Source organism: Aspergillus welwitschiae, assembly GCF_003344945.1.
Source record: "Aspergillus welwitschiae strain CBS 139.54b unplaced genomic scaffold BDQ94scaffold_8, whole genome shotgun sequence".
Lineage (NCBI taxonomy): Eukaryota > Fungi > Ascomycota > Eurotiomycetes > Eurotiales > Aspergillaceae > Aspergillus > Aspergillus welwitschiae.
This window is the reverse complement of record NW_020798702.1, coordinates 461,075-482,706: the sequence shown is the minus strand read 5'-3', so window position 1 is coordinate 482,706 and position 21,632 is coordinate 461,075. Positions and strand designations below refer to the sequence as shown.

General features: G+C 47.5%; 6 protein-coding genes across 6 annotated transcripts; 3 read left to right on the top strand and 3 right to left on the bottom strand.

Moving 5' to 3' along the window:
• Positions 1-205: 205 nt before the first annotated feature.
• BDQ94DRAFT_185852 (uncharacterized protein) lies at positions 206-1,267 on the bottom strand (the record flags this gene model as incomplete). Its single annotated transcript, XM_026774992.1, has 3 exons — positions 832-1,267; positions 616-802; positions 206-583 (listed from the first exon to the last, which is right to left on the bottom strand). The coding sequence occupies exons 1-3, from the start codon at positions 1,239-1,241 to the stop codon at positions 206-208; spliced, it is 975 nt and encodes a 324-aa protein (XP_026628865.1). The 5' UTR covers positions 1,242-1,267.
• A 285-nt stretch (positions 1,268-1,552) lies between these two features.
• BDQ94DRAFT_125872 (SDR family oxidoreductase) lies at positions 1,553-2,902 on the bottom strand. Its single transcript, XM_026763861.1, has 4 exons — positions 2,748-2,902; positions 2,351-2,664; positions 1,897-2,267; positions 1,553-1,832 (listed from the first exon to the last, which is right to left on the bottom strand). Exons 1-4 carry the CDS (start codon positions 2,785-2,787, stop codon positions 1,799-1,801), a joined length of 759 nt encoding a protein of 252 aa, XP_026628864.1. The 5' UTR covers positions 2,788-2,902; the 3' UTR covers positions 1,553-1,798.
• A 2,195-nt stretch (positions 2,903-5,097) lies between these two features.
• BDQ94DRAFT_168171 (uncharacterized protein) lies at positions 5,098-10,164 on the top strand (the record flags this gene model as incomplete). Its single annotated transcript, XM_026770986.1, has 9 exons — positions 5,098-5,548; positions 5,630-5,667; positions 5,728-5,941; positions 6,011-6,127; positions 6,180-6,263; positions 6,317-6,487; positions 6,551-6,575; positions 6,623-7,198; positions 7,269-10,164. The coding sequence occupies 9 exons, from the start codon at positions 5,098-5,100 to the stop codon at positions 10,162-10,164; spliced, it is 4,572 nt and encodes a 1,523-aa protein (XP_026628863.1).
• Positions 10,165-11,094: 930 nt separating this feature from the next.
• Positions 11,095-12,018, bottom strand: BDQ94DRAFT_168170 (lytic polysaccharide monooxygenase auxiliary activity family 9 protein; the record flags this gene model as incomplete). The annotated part of the gene is made up of 3 exons (XM_026770985.1): positions 11,095-11,347; positions 11,401-11,443; positions 11,499-12,018. The coding sequence occupies 3 exons, from the start codon at positions 12,016-12,018 to the stop codon at positions 11,095-11,097; spliced, it is 816 nt and encodes a 271-aa protein (XP_026628862.1).
• A 1,843-nt stretch (positions 12,019-13,861) lies between these two features.
• Positions 13,862-14,674, top strand: BDQ94DRAFT_158023 (alpha/beta hydrolase family esterase; the record flags this gene model as incomplete). The annotated part of the gene is made up of 1 exon (XM_026768858.1): positions 13,862-14,674. The coding sequence occupies one exon, from the start codon at positions 13,862-13,864 to the stop codon at positions 14,672-14,674; it is 813 nt and encodes a 270-aa protein (XP_026628861.1).
• A 2,430-nt stretch (positions 14,675-17,104) lies between these two features.
• Positions 17,105-20,169, top strand: BDQ94DRAFT_158021 (uncharacterized protein; the record flags this gene model as incomplete). The annotated part of the gene is made up of 6 exons (XM_026768857.1): positions 17,105-17,118; positions 17,169-17,823; positions 17,884-18,009; positions 18,050-18,199; positions 19,812-19,980; positions 20,045-20,169. 6 exons carry the CDS (start codon positions 17,105-17,107, stop codon positions 20,167-20,169), a joined length of 1,239 nt encoding a protein of 412 aa, XP_026628860.1.
• Positions 20,170-21,632: the final 1,463 nt, after the last annotated feature.

Sequence of the window (21,632 nt, the reverse complement as noted above, 5' to 3'; positions counted from 1 at the left end):
CTGTAATAGTTTGTTGATATTGAACTAAATTGTCTGTGAGAAGTGTATTGCATCTGCAGGAGAGTCGCTCAGTGACAAAGCTAGTTCGACGAGGTGGACCTATGCCCCCAAGCAGGAACTCTGGTAATGTTCCATCATCCAAAAGCCACAACGATAGCTTTAAAATCAAGGGTACGAGACAATGCCATCTCATTTAGAATCTAATCTATATCTTGCACCCCCAAGACTCAAAGTGGCAGCCAATCCAGTATCTCCACTTCTCGTCAGCTTCCTCCTCTCCGTACCATTCCCGCAGTAACATGTCATATATGTACAATATAGCAAAACAGGCTTTCAGATAGTCCTGTAAACGCAGTCTAACATCTTCACTCTCCCCCTTTAACGGGTCAGTCATACCTCCATCTTCCACGGACACGCTAACCACCTCTTTACACTGTTGCTGAGAAGCGCACATATCCGTAACCCCAAAGTGGTTCCAAAACCTGCGATGCGGGATATTCTGCATTGGAAAATCATAGTCTGCAAGAGCATGTCTCGCCCAGTACTGGAAAGTTTGTGTTTCCAACAATGAAGCTACTTCATCCTTTTTTTCAACTGTTTATTTATGAGCAGCACATCCATCAGATTAATCATGATATAAACTGCCAACGCTGTCTCTGCAACCAGCTCAACCCCAAATGCATGGCCCCAGTGTATACCCGCAAGGGTATGCAAAGGGATCTGAGGATGGCGCGAAAGCGTTAACAGAACAGAAATAGCTTCTTTTGATATTTGCTTCGACGTTGAGTCATGCTTTTTCCCACTTGCGGCTATGATTATCAGCATCTTAACGGCGCTAGATCGCCATCTGCGCTGGAGTAGCTTATGGGGTAATTATCGTCACTAGAGCTAGCCCTGTTGATCCAGTATTTGATGTCTCGATGCTTGGTGGATAGGGGGTTATGCAAGACTGAGTTTGTTCTGTGCGAGCCGAGGTCGAACTGATGTTCGGGGTAGCATAGCAGATTATCAGAGAGAAGGTTTCCCAAAGGAACAGGATCAAGTAGTTTGGATTCTTCGGTACATGAGAATTCGCGGATCGTCTTGGTAAGGATCCGGCGGAAATAATTAAGGTCCGATGACTCGGTGGGCTTATTGCGGGCGAAGAAGTCGGTGCGTCGAGGTGTGAATCGTGGATTGCATTTGATGAGGTTTAGATGTGTGGCTGCTGTGTTCCATGGTATTTTGTGATCAAGATGCATGGTGTGTGACTGCTGATTTGTAGCTGGTGGAATGTTGATGGGTTTCAGGAGCTACGACGATTCTGTTAGTGCAGGGTTCAATGACGGAAGGAGGGGTTTTTCTTGGCTTTTAGTCTATTTTTGGAATTGGTTAATCGGAGCGAACAGCGTTTCGTTCAAAGAAGCTACTGTTCCAGACAGTCTTTCGTGATGAAGATAGACACAATATGGTATGGATAATATGGTAGATTCGATATTATATTTAAAAATATTAAAATTGAAACTAGCAATACTTTAGAACCGTATCTTATCTGACAAATCCCTATTGCCTTTTCTTCACTAAGGTTGGTTTGGGTTGCGACAAACATTCTACTTATTCCGGCAGCAATTCAACATTCTTGTCTGCCTTCGGAAGCAGTACTCTAATCTGAGTCAGGTATATGATACCTGATTTAATCGAATCTAATCACTCTTTAGCCGTTCCCCAAATTGTGGGTAGGCTGCAAATATATATCATATGATAATCTAAGATACTTAGTATATACTGATCCAAATATATACAGGCTAATCTATATAGTCTACTGGAAAGCTTCCAGAGATTCGTCGTTCCATCTATTTTTCTTGTCAGTTTTGCTGCATAGCCATGGTGCTACAGGAGAACAAGAGTAAAACTTACGTTAGGTACTTGCCAGTCAACGACTTCGGCGCATCAATCACCAACTTAGCCAATACATGACCAGGCTGTTCGGGCTTCAGGAGGTTTCCAGCCTGGTGGACTGTAGTAAACACAGAGTGGAATTGACGGTCCATAGTAGTAGCCAAATCTTCACGAATCTGTCTCTGGATTTCGGTATCGACCAAGCCCGGGTCAATAGACACGGAGGTCACCTCGGGCTCTTCTTCCCCAAGGCTCAAAGCCAGGTGGTTCATGGCTGCCTTGGTCGCGCCATACAGACCCCATCCCTTGAACCCCGAGACGGATGCGCCGGAAGACGTGAAGACGATCTTACCCTTGGATTCGCGAAGGGCAGGGAGTCCTGCTTTGATCTGTTGCAATGTGTCAGTAACTAGTACTGATATCCCGCTCCTCTGTACCACTGCCTCAACAAAGCCCGTGAAAAGTGACTTACAAAGGCAACCAAGCTGATGAAATTGACATCAAATCCATGCTGCCATTGTTGCGGATCCGCCTCTGCAACGTTGGCAACCTGACCAAGCATGCCGTGGTTGAGAACCAAGCCATCAAGGCGACCGAACGCCTTCAAGGCCAGGTCAACGGCCTTCTGGCCGAGCGAGAAGTCCGCCAGATCGCCGGTCAGGACCTCGACTTGGGTGGGGTACTGGTCTTTCAGCTTCTGGAGGGGCTCCGCGCTACGGGCCATCACAACCACATTGTGTGATTGAGGCGCCGAAAGGAGGAACTTAGCCGTTGCGAGACCGATACCTGTACCGTGGATAGGATATTTAGCGTCGACGATTGCATATATAGATGCTGACATGAGCGTTAGATTGTGTTGATTTTCGTACCTCTCGAGGCACCGGTGACGATGAAAGTCTTGGAAGCCATATTGAATCAAACAGGAGGTGACCCAAAAAAAAAATGAATGTGAAATATTATGAGGAAGCTGAGGTAAAGAAAAGAAATATGACCTACAGGGAAAATTATCAGCCTATAATCTGAGTCAAATTCACCGGAGTCAGAAATTAGTGCATTCCGTCATGCAACGGAGAATTTCCGATAACCGATAAGTGCCACATGTGCGGCACTGACGATGCAGGGTCTGCAATTCATTTTAGCGTCGAGCATATCAAAGTTTCCATGAATATTACCCTGTTGCAAAAGAAGACGTGTACATACGACCATAGGGTGTGGAAAACAGGGCTTCCCGTCCGCTCAGCCGTACTTAAGCCACACGCCGGGAGGTTAGTAGTTGGGTGGGTGACCACCAGCGAATCCCTTCTGTTGTATGTTTTTATATTTCGCTCAGCTGTGAGAGAGCGCGAGCCTACTTACCTCTATCTCGACAATGGACGTGCCACGCTCCCGGTGCGTGAAGGAGAGGTTGCCTGCATGTTGATTTTCCTTTGAAATACCAGTTGAGTAGATAGCAACAGCCTCGGCTTTGTAACACTCCTCGGGAAATGAATATGCCCATTACATTGCCAACTAATATCGTCGAATAATGGACTTCGATCCCTAGTATGAGTGGACAGTGACATCCCGGGGTTCAAAATGAGCCGTGTTGTCTTATTTGTTCGTTGTACATAAGCCCTCTATCCTGACAACGTAAGCCTATTTCATTACATTCAGCAGTATGCCAATGCAGCTGAAAGTTATCATAAATCAAGTCATTGTAATAGTCAAACAATTCATATTAGTTTCTTTCTTTCCCAGATACTCTCTTCTCTTTAAGACTGTTATATTATTGAGTCTATACAAATGATTAGAATGTTATATCAAGCCTTAGCTTTGGAGGATATGAAGGGGCGCGTAGCCTGGCTTTCAACAGTTCTATTGAATAAAAATCTTCTTAGTATGACATACTGCTATAGCATTTCATGTAACACTACGTCTAGTAATATAAACACAGGGTATAGAAAATTTGATTGCGGCAAGCCAAGCCTAGAAGGCAGCCAGCGACGCTGATATACCTTTCCTTTCTTGCAGACAAGAAAAAAAGGACTGAAATAACACGCCAAATTTACCCCTTTTTTTTACGATAGTAAGACTGTATGGGATCAAAAGAAGAGTAGAGATTGAAGAGATCCAGCGAGATATCTACTACTACCTTTTTCATGTTGGAACCAGAACTCTGGTCACGGGAAGGCCTGCTTAACATGAACGGCAATCATTTCTCTCCTCCTGCAGGCGCTCCCACAACGGCTGCACCGCCTCCTCATCCAAGTGGCGAAAGGGGAAGATGTATTTGACAGTTGCCCTCAGCTCCGTGACCTTCCAGTCCTTGCGCTAGAGCTAGCGGTCCTCAATGTCATGCAGGGTTTTTGTCGCAGCTATCCGACCACTGGGTTCCACCGGGCGCACGCGGGATGAAGAAGCCCATGTTCGTCTACGTGGTATTCCACTTCCAGTGTTCCACGGCCGTCCAGTGTCGAGCAGCGAACGGAACGTAACCCATCCAGCTAGCCACGCATAAACCGATTCAGAAAACCTTTGAGTTGAATAGATTCATATCTGGTGGGACATGCGGACCATTGGGTACCTGCGAGAGCTTTGGCAAGAAATCCACTTATCTTCGATAGTTCTGGATGCATTTATGTGTGACCAATTCCACTTTATTGGCTTTCAGTGATACAATGGATGGTTGTCTGCCCTTGATCGGGGTATTGACCGCGTTAGCTCCGATCGAACAGACAGATGATCTACGGAAACGCATTAATAAAGGTCCGATAGAGACTCACCTGTCTATGCCAAGACTTTCGACTAGCCTGTCTGTATCATCATTGGAGGCATGGAGCCTTGGAGGCGAGAATTGAGACGCTACGATGGAGGGAAGCATGGCGAGCCAGTACCCTCACCGCTAGGTGAGGGGGGGAAGCGCTCACTCACACGTATTACACAAGAAGGCACTGCTATGACAAGAAGTAGATCGATGGAAGTGGGGCATGCGCAACGCCATTGAGATCACTCATCTCCGGTTCTTCCGCAAGAGATCGGCGAGAATTAATTTCCCAGCCGATTCAGCTGAGTAGTTCGTGCCATGGTGGTGGAGAAGCTGGAGACGCCGATCCCCCCATCAAAGCTCTCCGAACCGTTCTGCACCCGGGGGGGGGGGATAAATGGACATATTACGGCAATTTCCACCTCCCCTTCGCGAAAATCGCCCATTTGAAGTTATCACTGGAAGTATACGATACCATGGGAGGTCTACGTGCACTTCTTTGCTGCAAGGGCGACAAATGGGATGATGGTCAGGACATGGCCAACCGACCGGTTCGCAACATCCCAGCTTCCTCGACCGACGCAAATCAGGAAAAACCTGGGGATAAGCCCGAAGAGGACTGCGTTCTGGACAATTCCGGCAAAGAAACACCTCCGCGCAATCTATGGAAAGAAGCCTACGACGGACTGCCTCCCAAGCTACAGGAATATGTTCCTGCAGCTGAGATTCCGGCCACAGATGCCATTCAGAAGGTTGTCCAAACCACTGAAGAGAAGTACAAGGAGTGGCAGCAAGGTGGCCTCAGGTACCACCGTAAGAGTGGAAAGGAGATCGATATTCGTCAGGCATCAGAGAAAATCATTGGGATGGCAATGAAGGCCAAGGACACAATCTCGACAATTGTTTCCTTTGATCCCACAGGACATGGTAAGTTCTCTAACGTGCCGCCGGACAATGGCGACCGTTCTCTGGTGTGGCACGACTGATATAATTAAATTACAAACGCAGCCTCATCAGCATGGACAATCATCTCTTTTGGAATGAGTGTAATAAGCTTCTCTCTATCTGTGATGCACGTGATGTAGTGATACTTATACTGGCTATAGATTGTCCAAAATAGATTGGACCGTCGGGACGCCGTTTTCGAGGCATCTGCTTTTTTGACCGAGAATATGGCCTATTTCGCCTTGATTGATGCGAACTACAGGGACCAGGGTGTTGGGAGTGATGCGAACGTTGACCAAGCTCTACTTCGCGCTTATTCGGCAATCCTTACATTTACAGCTGAGGTGGAGAAGACGCGAGACGAGAATGAAGCAGGTAAGCGTCAAGCCATCATTTGCGCACTTGCAACGAGGCCCTGGAAAGCTCTGACTGATCACACTGAAGCCCGACTCTGGTACAGCATATCCGCATACACCGACCAGTCACTATCAAAGCTTAAAGATTCTCTCATCGCGCAAAAGGAGGCAACGAAGGAATGGGCCCAGCTCGCTTCAGATCTGGGTGAGATTACGCACGATTCTACCTTTTATGCAGAGGTACTAATCGAGCACAGGCAACCGAGAGCGCGCAAAAGAGATCCTTTCGAACACCGATAAGCTTATCGAAAGCTCGAAGAATATGGAGTCTAAGCTCCTCAGTATGATGCCCTTTTCTCCGTATGTGACAGCTGGGCTTTGCTGACAAGTGTAGCCGCGGAGGAGGACAACCAGCTTGAGTGGCTTTCATCAGCAGAGTTCTCGAACCGTCAGGACATATTGCAAAAGAAAAGAACTGGGGACACTGGCGTCTGGCTTTTGAATTCGAAGGAGTACAATAAATGGTTGTCAAGCACGGGAGACCTCCTTTGGCTACCCGGGATCTGTAAGGGGTTTCTATTTCTTCTTGATATATATGATACTATCAGTACTAACTGTTCGTAAATAGCGGGCTGTGGCAAATCTGTTCTTTGGTATTATATATGAACCCCTCGAGATGATCTCAGCTAACCAGGGCTAGCTCTACTGTGATACGTGACCTGGACGAAATCTGCGACTTGGATGGATCCAAACATTACGCCTACTGGTATTTTGAATTTGGCTTCGACGCTACTCAAAATGTGGACTCTTTGATCAGATCCTTGATAAGACAGTTGTGTCGATCTCCGCTGCCGTCAGCAGTAGTGAACCTCTGGAAAAAGCATCACGTCCGAAGAAGCCAGCCAGACTCGACCACTATCCGAAGTGTACTTGATGAAGTTCTGTCCGAAATACCCGATCAAGATCGTGTTTACCTGGTCTTCGATGCCCTAGATGAGTGTCCGAATAGCGGCTTTCCCAGCGAAAGAGAGTCGCTTCTATCCCTTCTCTCGCATTTACTCAAGCGACACAGGGGCAAAGTTCATATCCTCGCTACCAGTAGGCCTGAAAAGGACATTCACAAGGAGCTTTCAGAGTTCCCTAAGGTCGATTTGGAAGCACGTCTGGCTGAAGATGTCAAGACGTTTGTTGATGTGGCACTTGCACGACGACTGAACATATGGAGTGAAGAGATCAGAAATATGATTCGTGATAAACTATTGAGCTTCAAGGAACGGTATGTATACTCACCCTCAATTTAGCATTTTATTATCGAGATTTGCTAAATCATATCTAACCATGATTAGGCGTTTCCGTTGGGCTGATCTGCAAATCCAAGCGCTTAGCCAACAGTACGATGAAAATGACCTGAGAAAGGCTCTAAATTCAGTCCCGGCGACTCTGGAGGGGACTTACCGGATGGTTCTTGACAGCATTGAGCCGCACAATGTGACCAAGGCACGGGAAATCCTTATGATAATCTGTCTATCACCCGTTCCTCTGGATGTTGATGTCGTTGCTAAGATGACCAGATTGTACTCCGCTGACTACGTCGTCCAAATATGCACGACATCTCTTCTCGCTCTCAACAAGACCAAAGTTCAAGTGGCACACTTCTCGGTGCAAGAATACCTGATTGTGCCGGAGAAGAAGAACGAGCATCACGAATGCCAATTTACGCTGACCGAGGGACACAAGTTTCTGACCGACCGCACTGCGGATCTGCTTCTTGCGCAGGCTGAGCCTCTCACTCAACCAGAGGCAATGAAGTTGGGTCCCTTTTTATATGCGGCCAAACACTGGGATACTCATATGGTCGCTGCTGGAGGATTCGATCAATTATCTGCGGAGATACAAGCTAAAATTGATGGTCTCTTTACTGAACCCAACGTCTACTTCAACTGGGTTCGGAGTGCCGATGCCCACGGAGATCAGATCGATAACTCGTGGAGTAAAGTGCTCGCAGAGTTGGAGACCCCGATTCACAGAGCGTCCTATATGGGCTTGGCTCACACGGTGGGCTTGCTGGCCGTGCAGGGTGCGAATCCTTCGCGGCGATGTCTGTCGGTGGACCAGCGCGGACTTTTTGATAGGCCAGTCGATTCATACCATGTGGCTGCTCGTACTGGACATCTAGACGCTCTGCAGGTCCTTTTGGACTTAGCACTACCCCTTCCCACAAGTACGGTGGAAGCAATCTTGCAGGTAATCAATTATCGCAAGTCTGGGAAGGCCAAATTGGCAAAAGTGGTACACACCTTGCGGGACCAAGGTCTCCTCTGTGACCACGTAAATGACACCACTGACGTGATTCATGAGGCCTTTCTTTCTGCCGCCGTGTTGAATGAACAATCGGGACTGGAGACGTTCCATATCTTCTTGAATTCGCCAACGTTGTCAACACCAATTACCGAACATATTCTGGACCTGGCCTTCAGATCGTCGACTTCAAGTGAGCTGCCGAAGTTTCTTATTGAGACATTCAACCCTGATATACCCGTCGCTTTCATCGAACAACGAAGTTCGTATCTCTGGTCCTTTAAAACCCCAGGCCTCGCCTACTTGGCCCTAGAGCGACCGAATGAGATGCCCATAACCGAAAACCTTCTCCAGCTCTTCGCAAGAAAGGGAAATTCAGAAACAATGGAATCCTTACTGCGCTCTCGGAGACAAGATATTCATGTCACCACAGAGGTCTTGGAACTGGCAGCCACTAATGAGCAGAGTGGTAATATGCTATGTTTGCTTTGGCCTCATAAAGACCCCGGGACTGAGATAACTGAGAAGATGATCTCAAACGCTGCAGACAACGAAGTCCACTCCAGCGCCCTTGTCGCTTTCCTTCTCAAACAGCCCGGAACAAAGCCGACCTTATCTGAGGAAACCATCAATAACATAATAATGGGCGCTCAAGATGGAGTCGGTACCCTTAAGGTTCTTCTTCCGTTCTCATCTATGGGTCCTCCAGTACCAGAGGAAGTGGTTGCACGTGTCTGCTGTCACTCCGAGGCGTTAGATATGTTGAAACTGTTAGAAAAGGAAAAATCATTGAAAGGCCCTTTCACGGAACTTATTATCCAGGGTGCGGCGTTGAACGAGTCTAAGGGCCCTCTGGTGATCGACTATCTAGCAAAACGTTCTCCAGATCCTCTTCCGGTCACAGAGGAAGTCCTTCTTTATGCTGTCGAAAACGAGAAGAAGGGTGGCGAGATCATCCGAGCTCTTGCGCCATATACACCCGTTGCCAGTCTGACTGACAAGGTGTTTGAGGAAGCATGTGTAAACAAGGACGCTATGCTGGCCCTTCTGGATCAGAAGCAGAGGGAACCACCCTTTGAGAAGATGTTGGCCGTGTTGTCAGGATGCGGAAAGTCACCCATAGATGAATACAACCTGGGGGCGGTGTTTCGAACCCTTCTTGAGCGACAACTCGTAGAGGTGGACGAAAAAACAGTCGAACTCATGGCCTCTAACTTCTATTGTCTGGATGCCTTGCTATCTCGGAATCCCGATATCATAATTACAGAAAATGCCCTCCAGACCGCTGCGGATTCACCACGACTAATGCGCGTTATGATGTCTGCACACAGGAGTTCTTTCCCTATCACGGATAACGTTTTGCTCGCCGCAACAAGGGGATATCTTGCTGTTGAAGTCATGCAAGTGATTTTGAATCGCCAGCAGTCGCTTCCTATTACGGAGAAACTGATTCTCGAGGCTACTACCGAGGCGCACGACAAGAATACATTGACGTGGCTCCTGAATCAACAGTCTGAGGCTTTTGTTACAAGCTTTTGGGAGAACACCTGGAACCCTATTGACAAATACCGCATTGGCCATGCTGCTGTGATTACTGCCTTTCTTCAAAAGACAGGTTCAAATGTCACAGACACCATGCTTGAAAATTGGCCGTATTCGAATTCGGACGGAAATGACTTTGGACTTGGGACATTTGTTCAAGACCTGTGTACGAATGATAAATACCCTGATATGCCTACGACTCAACGAGCCGCCGAGATTGTTTTGGAAAGGTGCGACAAAGCCTCCATTGAGGTGTTTCTGAACCACACGAAGCTCCCGGTTACGGATGACTTGATTGAGGCAGCAGAGAAGAATCAGTGTAAAGATAAAGAGGGACTGGTGACGTTTCTGGAGCAGAAGAGAGGCTTAACTAAGTCTTACACATGCGGTGTAGCATGTTAGTATTGTACTAGTTACTTGCTGCAACACATCAACTCAAGTTTCGATACCCGACATGGGGACTGCCCCAGAACGTCAACATGATCCACTCACCACTATTCTGTCTCCCAGAAGTACACCAAACATGGCATTTGATGGCTGGTAAACACCACCCACGATTTGATGCCGAAATATTCAATTTCAGACTGCTTAATCCCCTGGATGCGCATTATATGTCCTCGCTGTGGCCAGAATTCGTCATTGATGCCGAAGCCGAGACAATTGCCCAAAGAGCCAGTATTGTGGATACTATGGGACACCTGTGGTGGATTTGGCGCTGCAAGAGCGTACCAGACGCATTTCGAGTGTTGTGTTGGAAAGATATTGGGCTTGGCGTGCTGCAAAGGACTTGTCTTTGGCTTGAGTTCGTATGAGTTAGGAGAAGTTTGGGTGTTTGCATAGTCGATTTTATAGGATTGTATAGTCCTTCTAATTCCGATGGCTTGTTTGTTCTTTAAGATAGATTGCTTTGCCTTTCTTCCTTGGGGAGATCTTCTGTATTCATTTCGGTGTACAACTTATCATTTCACACAAGGTAGGGGGACAAATAGATATAGTAGGTTTCTCCTCGATATGTTTTTCCCCTCTTTTGTCTAAACCAAGCGCCCTTACAGCGAAGCTAGTAACAGTATAACAGAAAGGCTCAGCTACCAGGCGCGAGATCCAAGGCCAAAATAAGTGACATAATGTCCGCTGATGCGCTAACCGCTTGACCAGGAAATTTATATCACGTTTATCCGATCGGTCGATGGAGAGTGTGTCTCAACAATGTCATAACCAATCCCATGGCCCTGGTCCTTTTCAGCTCTGGTCACAAAAGCACTCCGTAAGCACTGCTAACACAAAGGCATCGCGTTAGTGGTGAATGTAACGAACGTACTCATGGCGGCGAGGTTAGTCTTCGCACGTATCCGTCTCCTCCGAATAGTAAGAAGCAGCATCCGTTTCAGTCACGTTGACCATAGCAGAAGCATCAATAGAGCCTGAACCACTAGTCCAGACGGCCGGACCCGGCATTGGGTAATCCTTCATGCCTCCCCAGATACTGAAGTTGAATGAGGGGCCATCCTTTTTATAACCACCTGGGAATTTGATCGTAGGTCCTGGGTTTCCATTACCACCGCCTGTGACCTTGACTTGAGCGCACCTGGAAATATTGTCAATAATCAATCCTAAGCAAATAAGACGATGATAGCTTACTCGTAGTAGAACTCAGCCTGTCCATCATGTGCTCCATGCACACCTTTAAGCAAGTTAGTATACTTGCCCACCTTCCAAGAATATTGAAGAAGACCTACCGATATGCTCCGGCCGAATCAGATACTCTCCATCCGGCAGGTCCGCAGGAACTGTAAACTCAATACGGTCCTTATCCCAGGTACACCAGGCATCGGTCTTGATGTCCTTGCTCTGGTCACAAATGCCCTCCTCATGGATCTTGAACCAGTCGCCGTCGCCCTCATACTGCTTGGCCGAGCCGGGCGCTTTAGACATATACACGAGACCAGGGCCAGGGTGCTTCATCGTCGCTCCCACGCCGAGCTTCATTGCAAGCTTCGACCCTGCCTTGACCTCCGCCGTGCCGGTCTGGCCAGCGAAGGTGAAGGAGCCCTTATTGCAGCGGAAGTCCGGCATATCCGGGGTCATATCGTCGCGGGTGTTTTTCCATTTGGTAGGGTTGTATTTGGCCGGCCGAGTGTTGGAACGAACGTATTGGTTAGGAGTGGTCTCCTGGCCGTCAATGACGAGGGTGTCGAAGAAGTAATGCGCCGACACCAAAGGTGCAATCAATGCGGTAGTAAGAATAGTGAGCTTCATATTGAAGAATAGAATAAAGTTTTTTTTTGGTGAATGAAGGGAAGGGCCAGCCTAGCAGAAATAAAGACTTTTGTAGTAGCAATAGATAGAAGGAATTGGGATGCAATGGCTATACTGTGGTCTTTACCGTCTTTATATAACTGCCGGTGTAGCTCATGCGGTGTTAATAATCTGGTATTTCAGAGATAGAATGATAGCGATTGCCTGCAACATTCTGAATACCTCTTGTCCAGTCCATAATAATCAACTCTATATCCGAAACCTGCCAAGTCCACTGAGGCCTGTAGGCCATCCTTTGCGTTGTTCTCCATGCCTCATATCGGCAAGGCTGCTAAATGCCAAGCCTTGAAAGTTCAAATGTCACTATCGAAAGGTCGACATTATGCTTGGCATTATCGGCTTTATCCAACATATGATACAGTATCTTTGCTATTGTTCTAGGCCCTATAAGGTATCAGTATACCACGTATTTGTCTTTTTGGTGACACGGTAAGCGGCAGGTTGAGAGCTAGTCTATTGTAGTAATCTTGGCATTATGTAACTAACGGAGTGAACTGCAAGCCTTATGGCAATTAGAAGCCTTTGTCATATGTTCCTTGAGGAAGGATTTTACACTAACGTGAAATGAGCCTCTAGAAGCCCTATGGTTGTGGGAGGTGGCAGTCTGAAACACTAGGAGTTACACCTCTAATTATAGACCATCAAGAGAACCTTCATTGGACCCTCGTCTAACTGGATACGGTAAGATGGCAGGGCTGTTAGCTCAGGGTCCAGGGTCCAGGGTCCACACTCCGAACAACCTCGGCTTGTCGTAGGCTCGTAGTACCTTACACATCCATTACTAAGGTCAACAGGGTAGAACCTGGGAATCTATCCGAGCAACTAATTACGTAGGTAGGAAAGCGGTTGTGCAAGCCCAACAGTCATCGAAGTTTTATACACACCCAAGATGGTTTCCGGAAATAACGCACTATAGCATCTGCTAATCCTTTTAAAAGCGCCTTATATTGAGGTAAAGAATCGTTGGAATAGGCAGGGCGATGTAGCCAGTTGAATCACACCTGGCATGGCCCACAAAGCAGAAGCCAGCTTCCATCGAACCAAACCAGACCCAACGACAACCACTTCATACCGCAGAGACTTGCTGCAAGTCACTTTCATACGGGACCCATTCCGCGTTCGGCAGTGAAAATGGCGCTCTATTGCCGATGGGATCTTGGCATGTCAATCTAACTTATTTAGATGGACATCAGCTACTAGTCCGTGCAAATCAGAAGGCCTTAAACAAGTCGCCAAGCATCCTGTGGCGGAAATTATCCAAAGTACATCAACGGGCCAAGAGTTTAGCCTGATTCAGAGTCCTTCATCCACCACTGACCCACCATGACAATGAATGAAATGCTTTTCATTTGATAGCCTAGGGCTACGCCTCTCTGCGATGCTTTGACCTATCCTCAAGGGTCTTATGGGATTCTTCATCTCTTGGCAACTTCTGTAACCTTAACGGTGTCATCATGCAACAGTCTCAGACGTCGTCCCGTGTACAGGGTTCACCGGACGAAGGAGATAATAGGCTATAGTTTCGACAGAGATCTGCCGGCAGAGGGGATTAACAAGTCTGCCCAGGGCGAAGGAATGAAGACGAGACATCTAATGCAACGTACTATTATCCAGAGCTCCGTTCCTGCATGGGAAGGGATCATCATGAGAATCAACCTCGCGGTGTTATCATGGACATATAAACGGAGGCCAATCTGTCACTGAGTTCCCAGTTCCGCTGTCCATCTCACCAGTCTCCAGTTTCGCAAGCACTTCTATTCTATCAAGCATCCAATCAGTGATAATGACTCGATCAATCTTCATCCATACTCTCTTGGCCCTCAGTGCCCTCACTTCAGTCCACGGCGCGAACTCTCCAGGCTGCGGCAAAAACCCTACTCTAGCCAATGGCGTCCACCAGATAAACGGCCGCGAATACACCCTCAAAATCCCCGACGACTACGACGCAAACAACCCATATCACCTCATCTTCGGACTCCACTGGCGCGGCGGCAACATGGACAACGTCGTCAACGGCGACAGCATCCAACCCTGGTACGGCCTTGAATCTCGGGCGCAAGGCAGTGCAATCTTCATAGCGCCCAATGGCCTGAACGCCGGCTGGGCCAATACCAACGGCGAAGACGTAGCGTTCATCGACGCCATTATGGAACAAGTTGAGAGTGATCTCTGTGTAGACCAGAGCTCTCGCTTCGCGACGGGTTTCTCCTGGGGTGGTGGAATGAGTTACTCCCTTGCTTGCTCGCGGGCGAAGGAGTTCAGGGCTGTGAGTGTTTTGAGTGGTGGGGTGATTAGTGGGTGTGATGGGGGTAATGATCCTATTGCTTATTTGGGGATCCATGGTATCAATGATCCGGTCCTTCCGTTCGATGGGGGCGTGGAGCTGGCGGAGAGGTTTGTTGGGAATAATGGCTGCCAGCCAGCAAGCATTGAGAAGCCTCAGTCTGGGAGTAACGGGTGGAAACGAACGGACTTTGATGGCTGCTCTAAGCCAGTCTCGTTTATTGCGTATGATGGCGGTCATGATGGTGCGCCGCTTGGCGTGCAAAGCTCGTTGGCTCCTGATGCTACCTGGGAGTTCTTTATGGCTGCTTAAGGAAAGTGTCACATGGATGTGCCTCTCGAAAAGAAGTACATGGTGCATAGCCCCTATACTTACGTCTATCAAGTACAAAAGTGCTTGGGCAACTAGACCCACATTTATTGGCACTATAGTTCAACGTTCATCAGGGGAAGTTTTTTGTGAGAAGTAGTACTGTTATAAATAACCATCCATGATTCCTATCGAGAGAAACCGCCAAATCAGACTCTCTATTCAGGAACGCCTCGATTAACACAAGCCACTCACGTAGGCCGCATTTGATTTCATCAAGGCTTTCAATACACGCGTAAATGTGTTGCATGTTTCCGACATACGCAAGAATTCCTATACCTCATCCGTCAAATAGAAGTCGTGGTCTCGCTTGTCAAGGTCTTTGTTCGGCGAGTACTCTTAAAAATAAGCTTAATTATCAGAATTATAGTAACTATAAAGATCAGCTATTTCAATACACCAAATACTACAGCTGCTACAAGTAATTAACAGTAGTTCTCTTCTACTGGATATAAATTACTTTCTATATTAACAGCCACCGTAATAAAGCCGGCCAGCTATAAGAAAAGAGCTATAATCTCAATAAAAATAAAAAAAAAGTTAATTACTGTATACTCCACGAAGCTAATTTTAGTAGTGAAGAAGAGAAAGATAATATCCAGAAATATTTATTTAATATAAAATATTAAGAAGTCCTATGTGTCAGGCACACTGGTATAAGTATAGAAATTACTGTATATAAAATTTATATAGTCAGTATAGCTGCGGTATATATAAGTAGCTAGATAATACTAGTCAGACTAAATGAAAATTTTAAGAAAATAGGATATACTGATTAATCTGTATTATAACTATCTATTTTTATAATAATAATAATAAAGATAAGTTACAACGCTGGTAGAATAATATTAGTTATTCTGTTTACTGCTATGTCTATGTTCATCTTCTTAAGCATGTTGTGTAATGCTCTGTGGTTGGGATCTGAGGGAACTGGGGATATCGACTAATGAAGGACTGTAACACGGTGTAGAATAAAAGGTAGAAATTGTAGACTCAGGGAGTGCGATGCGCTCCTTTTAAGAACCTCCTCCAGCAGTCAGCAAGCAGTCTAGAAATAAATTTAGATTGGTGCCTAATACAATCTTACTCATTTAACGGCCTTATTAGGAATCACCCCAGTCTCCCTCCTGTTTCTTTGATATGATTCTCGTGCATCCTGCAACCACATTGACGAATATGGAGGTGGAGCGGTGGAAGAAAGCCATGTTACCAGATGACTAATAAAAGTATAAATAAGCCTATACTAGAGACTGATATAGCACGCGGACTAATCAGTATTGATAAATTATTGAAAGACTGAGATGATCTCTACCTGTATATTACTGCAGTCTTTACTTAATCCGGCTTAGTAGCAATAAACACTGAGCTGAGATCCACTGGCTGTTTAACGGCGAATCAGAGGCGATTAGTAGATGCTTGTCTAGGATTTGTGAATGATTCAATACTGTAGGAAGAAGAGAGAATTGGAAGTTTGAGGAGAGATTGAGAAACATTAGGAGAGGGGTTGTGGAGAGGGGGAGGCTATATAAGTGTCCATTTATCTTTTCTGGCCTTGTCTATTTAGGTAAAGTAGTTGTGTGTTTAGTGCTTACTTGGTTATAACTTGATGTCCTGTTGGCTGTCAACAGATCTCCTTGGTGGGCTAGCCACAGACTACTGCATGCACTGCCTCGGATCAACACGTCAAGATATATCAGTCGGCAAAGCTTTCTATATAATTGGAGCAGTAAGATGATGTCTTGGTCCGTGGCCGACCCAACGGAGCCGGTCCGAACCTAACGAGGTGGATACTACTACTACCATCGATTCGAGTATACTGGGCTATCCAGTATCCACACGCGCGCGACCCGCAATTGCTCCGTGATCGCAGTCTTCGGCTACTCATCCATCGGTCCGCGCTTCTAAATCGGTTGAGAAGAGAGCAGATCTCTTGTAGACAGATCGGCAACGGTGTCTCAAGTACCCCCTCGCTCACTGCCCGCCTCATCGAAGACAAGCAATAGTCAATTGTTACGCTACTATTTCTCCTGCCTGTCTACTAGAGGCGATGCTACGGCTGGAGGGATCTAGGTGTTGTTCCCTGAGACAGGGCAGTTGCGGAGGAGAACATGATGGGAAAAGCCATTCTTAGATAGCGGAACCCAAACACTCTCTCGTAGTTTCCATTATCGAGTACATTGGTAGTTGCCTATTCCCCAGAAACCACCGGGTCTCTTCTCCCTTTTCCTCTTCTCCTTTCTTCTCCTTTCTTCTCTTCTCCTTTCCTCAAGTTTCCGTCCAAGATCTTTCCATAGATACTGAATATTGATGCCAAACTTATACTTCTTTTTTAAAACTCGACTCCAACGCGCCCCCCCGCCCCCAACGACGACAATGCCGGCATCACCGTGAGTTTGGCTATCAAGCATGAAAAGGTCTTCATCTGACGATTTGTTAGGATGATGTCGGCCGACGACGGGTCGCTCACCGGAGCGGCCCAAGCCCCCCTCCCTCCTGACAACGGCGCGCACGGTGGCCACCCTCCGTCAAGCGTCTATTCTTGGTGGGGTCCAGATGAGTCCAGTTGGCTCCTTCTCGCGGATCCCAACGATATCTCTCTGGACCCCACCGAGCAATTGAAGCGGCAAGACTTCCTCCTGGAGTATGGGCACTACGCGGGCCGGGTTTGGGACTGCCTGGTGAAGGCGTCCGTTGCGCTACGGCTTCAGATCACGTTGAGCGTCGTCCAGTTCCGTGACAAGCTTACCCAAGAATTCAATGATTCTTCCAGCGGACGGCAATATTGGATCCGCCTTCTCGAAAGATGCGTCGAGTATCTCAGAGAGCAGGGCCTGGATATCGACCTTGACATGGCGAAGCTGGCAATTCTGGTCTATAGCAAGCGGGACCTCCTTTGTCGCGCTAGGATAGGGGATGTACCTGCCTCGACCTCTGCCGCGCTGAGGAGAGAAATCGAGCAGGCCAACAACCACCTCCCCGAGGTCCTGTCAAGGGATCAGTCCCGCAGCTATAGTACCCGGCAACGGATTCGGGCCTTCTACGGCAGTCCCCAAGACATGAAATACTCCAGACTTGGCGCTGAGTCTGCCCTTGTCTTGCCGGAGCCTGACTGCAGACACCTGCCCCGAGACGCACAGCGCCGTGCGTTCTAGAACCGTGTTTTCGCCGATCGCGTTGACGCGGCTTTCCAGACAATCAACGAGCGGATCCCGGTCACCTTTCGTCCTATTCGTTGTCAAACGCGGACGAAGCGTAGTGTGTCGGATCCGCTCGAATACGTTCCTCGGAAAAGGCGTGCCCTTGGATCGCTGGACTGAGGAACGTATCGATGGAAAGCCTGCCGACGCGCCATCCTCCACCGTGGCCTTTGGAAACGTGGAGGATGCCTGCATATATCAAGATATGTGCAGGGATCTCGATTACACGCTCGGCAAAAACCGGGGAATGGGCCGCAAGGCTCTCCAGGAGGCACGGAAGGTGGTCCGCCGTGCGCGGGCTAACGTTGAATAGGTCGGAGGGAGGGGGAGTGACAAAGGGCCCCGTCATCGGCGGTAAGTAAGGGCTACTTTTGATTCTCTGGTGATTTGCACTGACTTCTTCTTGACTCCGCCTCGTGCGGAGTCCCCCCAGCGATGAGCTTGCACCTTACCCTGGTGCTGGGGTTCAGTATTCCTCTGAAAGGAGGAAGAAGCCAAGACAAGCTCTTTCGTAGAACATAGGATGTGTAGAGAGTCAGAATAGCGTGAGTGTGAAATCGCAGAGAAGGGTGAGGTTGATGCCTGGGTTGTTGTAGGGGAGTAGTTCTTATGTCTGGACAATTATCCCGCAGTACTATAAGACATACATCCTGTATATAGCAATCTCGCAGCCTGAAATACCGGCCGTAGGCGACTTGGGAATCATATTCGAGGATAAGGCCTTAATCAATCCAACATCCATCAGCTACATTAGCATGACTTGCTCTTTCGCTGTATGCACATCCTGAGTTCATGTTGTGGCGGCTATTCGAGTAAATTGCTCCTTGGTTAGTTGCTCGGCAGCCCATGCAAACTATACTCTCCCAGAAAAAGGTACTGTAACTCAGGTATCGTTCCACGCGAGCCTCCTCACAAGGGCCCTGGTTACTACTGCGTAGCTAGTATCTTCGACCTCAGAGGATCTCTTGCTCTCCATCAATACAATGAATTCCGGCGTGAGTTTCAAGGGCGGAGATCACAATAATGGGGAACTAGATACGGAGTAGGCAAACGTGGACTCCACATGCTACATACACCATATCATATACTCGTCGCGTGTTATACACAGGCTTTACGGATAAATAACCACAGTATATCACTTCTAGTAGGGATTGAAGACAACAATCGACGCGTCAAGCTGTATTGGTAAGTATGGCTGCGTGTTCTTGTTCTCTGCTTCTCGTCCCTAGTCTTCCTCTACTTTCTTCATTCTCCTTCCCCGTCACTGGACGCTCCTAGAGACCATAAACACTCTCCTCATCACTTTACTAGGATCTTCGTTGACAATCGATTCATCGAATCTACATCTTTTTCATCCAGTTGATTGATTTTTCCTTATAGAGATGATTGGCATCAAGCAGGAGTGTGGGTGGTGCAAGCAATCGGTAGTAAGCGACATGGAAGCCTTTTTCTTACAATTATCTCTCATCTCTTACAACTTTTACACTCCCCTTCGCTTGAAGCTTTTGCACATCCACTTTCCCTCAACCCTGCTGTTCAACCGGACGACTTCTATTGCTCAAGCGCTTCTTCTCATTCCTGAAGCTATGTGAACCTTTCTTTCTTCGTGACGCTTTTGCTTCCGACAAGGACAGAGAACTGCATGACTCTGTTATGAGCTCTACTCTGAGAGCTGCTCTTATGGAGGTCCATTCTTCTATATGGTGTCCCACCGACCTAGAACGGTAAGTCTCACATTGGCTAGCGATCGTGTGTCCCGCTTCTGACGATTTTGCTTCTGACAGGGTCACGGAGATACCGACTGCGCTCTAAGGGATATGATCCAAGAGCTGGAGGCCCACCCACCTGAAAGCTGGGCCTCACTGATACTCAGAGAGCACTAGATCGCTTGTGAGCTGTCGGAGAAGAGGTCGACGGCGAAGAATCAAATACTGCGAGTGTTTCAGAGCTCAGTCTACACTTATTGTAGAAACTTCGTGAACTTGGTAGTCGTCATTACACCAAGCTATTACTCCAGTTCAGGCGAGGTATGGGAACCACACGATGCATACGGTATGTACCTGTAGCTATGTGACAGAGGCGAGCTATAGACTTATGCTAACACAGTTTGACATAGGGCCGCCTAGCAGCTGCACCAACATCGCTGCAACGAATGCTCGAACCATTTCATCGGGACAAATGCCTCGACCTATTCACAACCCCTTAAGCCTACCTGTCCTCTACCCGGGCGCGTACCAATGAATCGACGTAACAATCGCAATCGAAGAGCTTGGGAACGGCGCTTTCTCAACATAAGAAGGAGCAGGCCAGCAGAAAGCAAGAAGTGGTTGTTAGACAAAGACAAGGGATGGTGACTTGCAGGGATGCTGAAGCCAGTTGCGACGGGATTGGTAGCTGATGTGTTTCTACCTACCTCCTTCATGGGTTACATTATGAAAACGATGGATGATCATGACATAGGTTCTATGAATGCCAGACCACCCTATCCTGTGCTACCCTGCATGGCATGGATGATATACTTGAATGAACAGACTCCTTTTGCACTATATGAACCTTAACCTACCACTTCCAAGTACATACGACCACAGGGTGTGGAGAACAGGGCTTCCCGTCCGCTCAGCCGTACTTAAGCCACACGCCGGGAGGTTAGTAGTTGGGTGGGTGACCACCAGCGAATCCCTTCTGTTGTATGTTTTTACCCTTTGTGATCTGTCTCCTTTCAAGGCAGTCGAAATGCTGGTTGTCAATAAGATTTCTTGTGCCCTGTTACAGACAACTCAGCCTCGCGGAACTCTGTTACTTTGGATCACGTGACTCCATATTGCCGTGATCTTTGACGAAGTCCAACTTAAGGAACGCTGCCCTCTGGGTATTAGGCTAAACCCCTCTTGATATAAGTCTTCTACGGAGAATAATTGGTCCAGATAGGGCATGGCTAGTCCCAAGGCTATTACTACATGTTGGCCTACCCAATTCGGCGATTTGCAGCTCCATCCCCCGCCCCTGAGATGAATCGATTATTTCTGCCTGACAGAAAGCTATACCTTATTGGGGTATGATCTACCTTTGGGAGGTCTAATCACCAAAGGCATCACTTCGCAGGCTACCCGAGGCCAGATAAGCCAAGAGCGTGCTTCCCTGCGCCAGCACCCTAGCGAATCCTAATCATGTGCTGGTAGTAACTGGTCGGTAGACGTGCTCAAGGATCGCTTTTCCGATGCCTCTTACTGGGGGAGGAGAGAGGGGGTAAACCCACTCGAATTTACTTTCGACGGCTGCGTACTGATGTTGTCTGCTCTAGAGCAACTGGGAGCCACTTGCCTTCCCATGGATGTAAAATTAATTGTATGCAGTCTCCACTGGCAGCCGCTAGCAATGTTATAAGTATAACCGTGTAATAAGGTGCAGTGCACAGACACTTAGTAATAACATATAAGAAAGCATCTACTAGTAGTTCACTGCGTCTTCACTTTCACTTCTTTCTGAATAGCATTCAGTATTTTACTCAAAAATCTACTCTTACTCGGAGATCCTAAAATCTCAGGAAGGCCAGTCTACTTGTGTCTATATACAGTAGCACCGGCCGTTGGCATATGATTTCAGAAACCAGATGTGTCATTAGAAGCAAAAGTGTTACACTGGTTGCAGTGGATGCCTCGGGCCAGCTGAGAAGGCGAGACAACAAGCAAAGAAATTTAGGTAAA

What these genes read in the sequence shown, in the direction of transcription:
- BDQ94DRAFT_125872 (XM_026763861.1), bottom strand. Translation starts at nt 2,787, where the DNA reads ATGGCTTCCAAGACTTTCATCGTCACCGGTGCCTCGAGAG. An exon ending in CGTCACCGGTGCCTCGAGAG is followed by an intron (nt 2,665 to 2,747) that starts GTACGAAAATCA and finishes TCCACGGTACAG; the next exon opens with GTATCGGTCTCGCAACGGCT. An exon ending in TTGACTGGCAAGTACCTAAC is followed by an intron (nt 1,833 to 1,896) that starts GTAAGTTTTACT and finishes CAAGAAAAATAG; the next exon opens with ATGGAACGACGAATCTCTGG.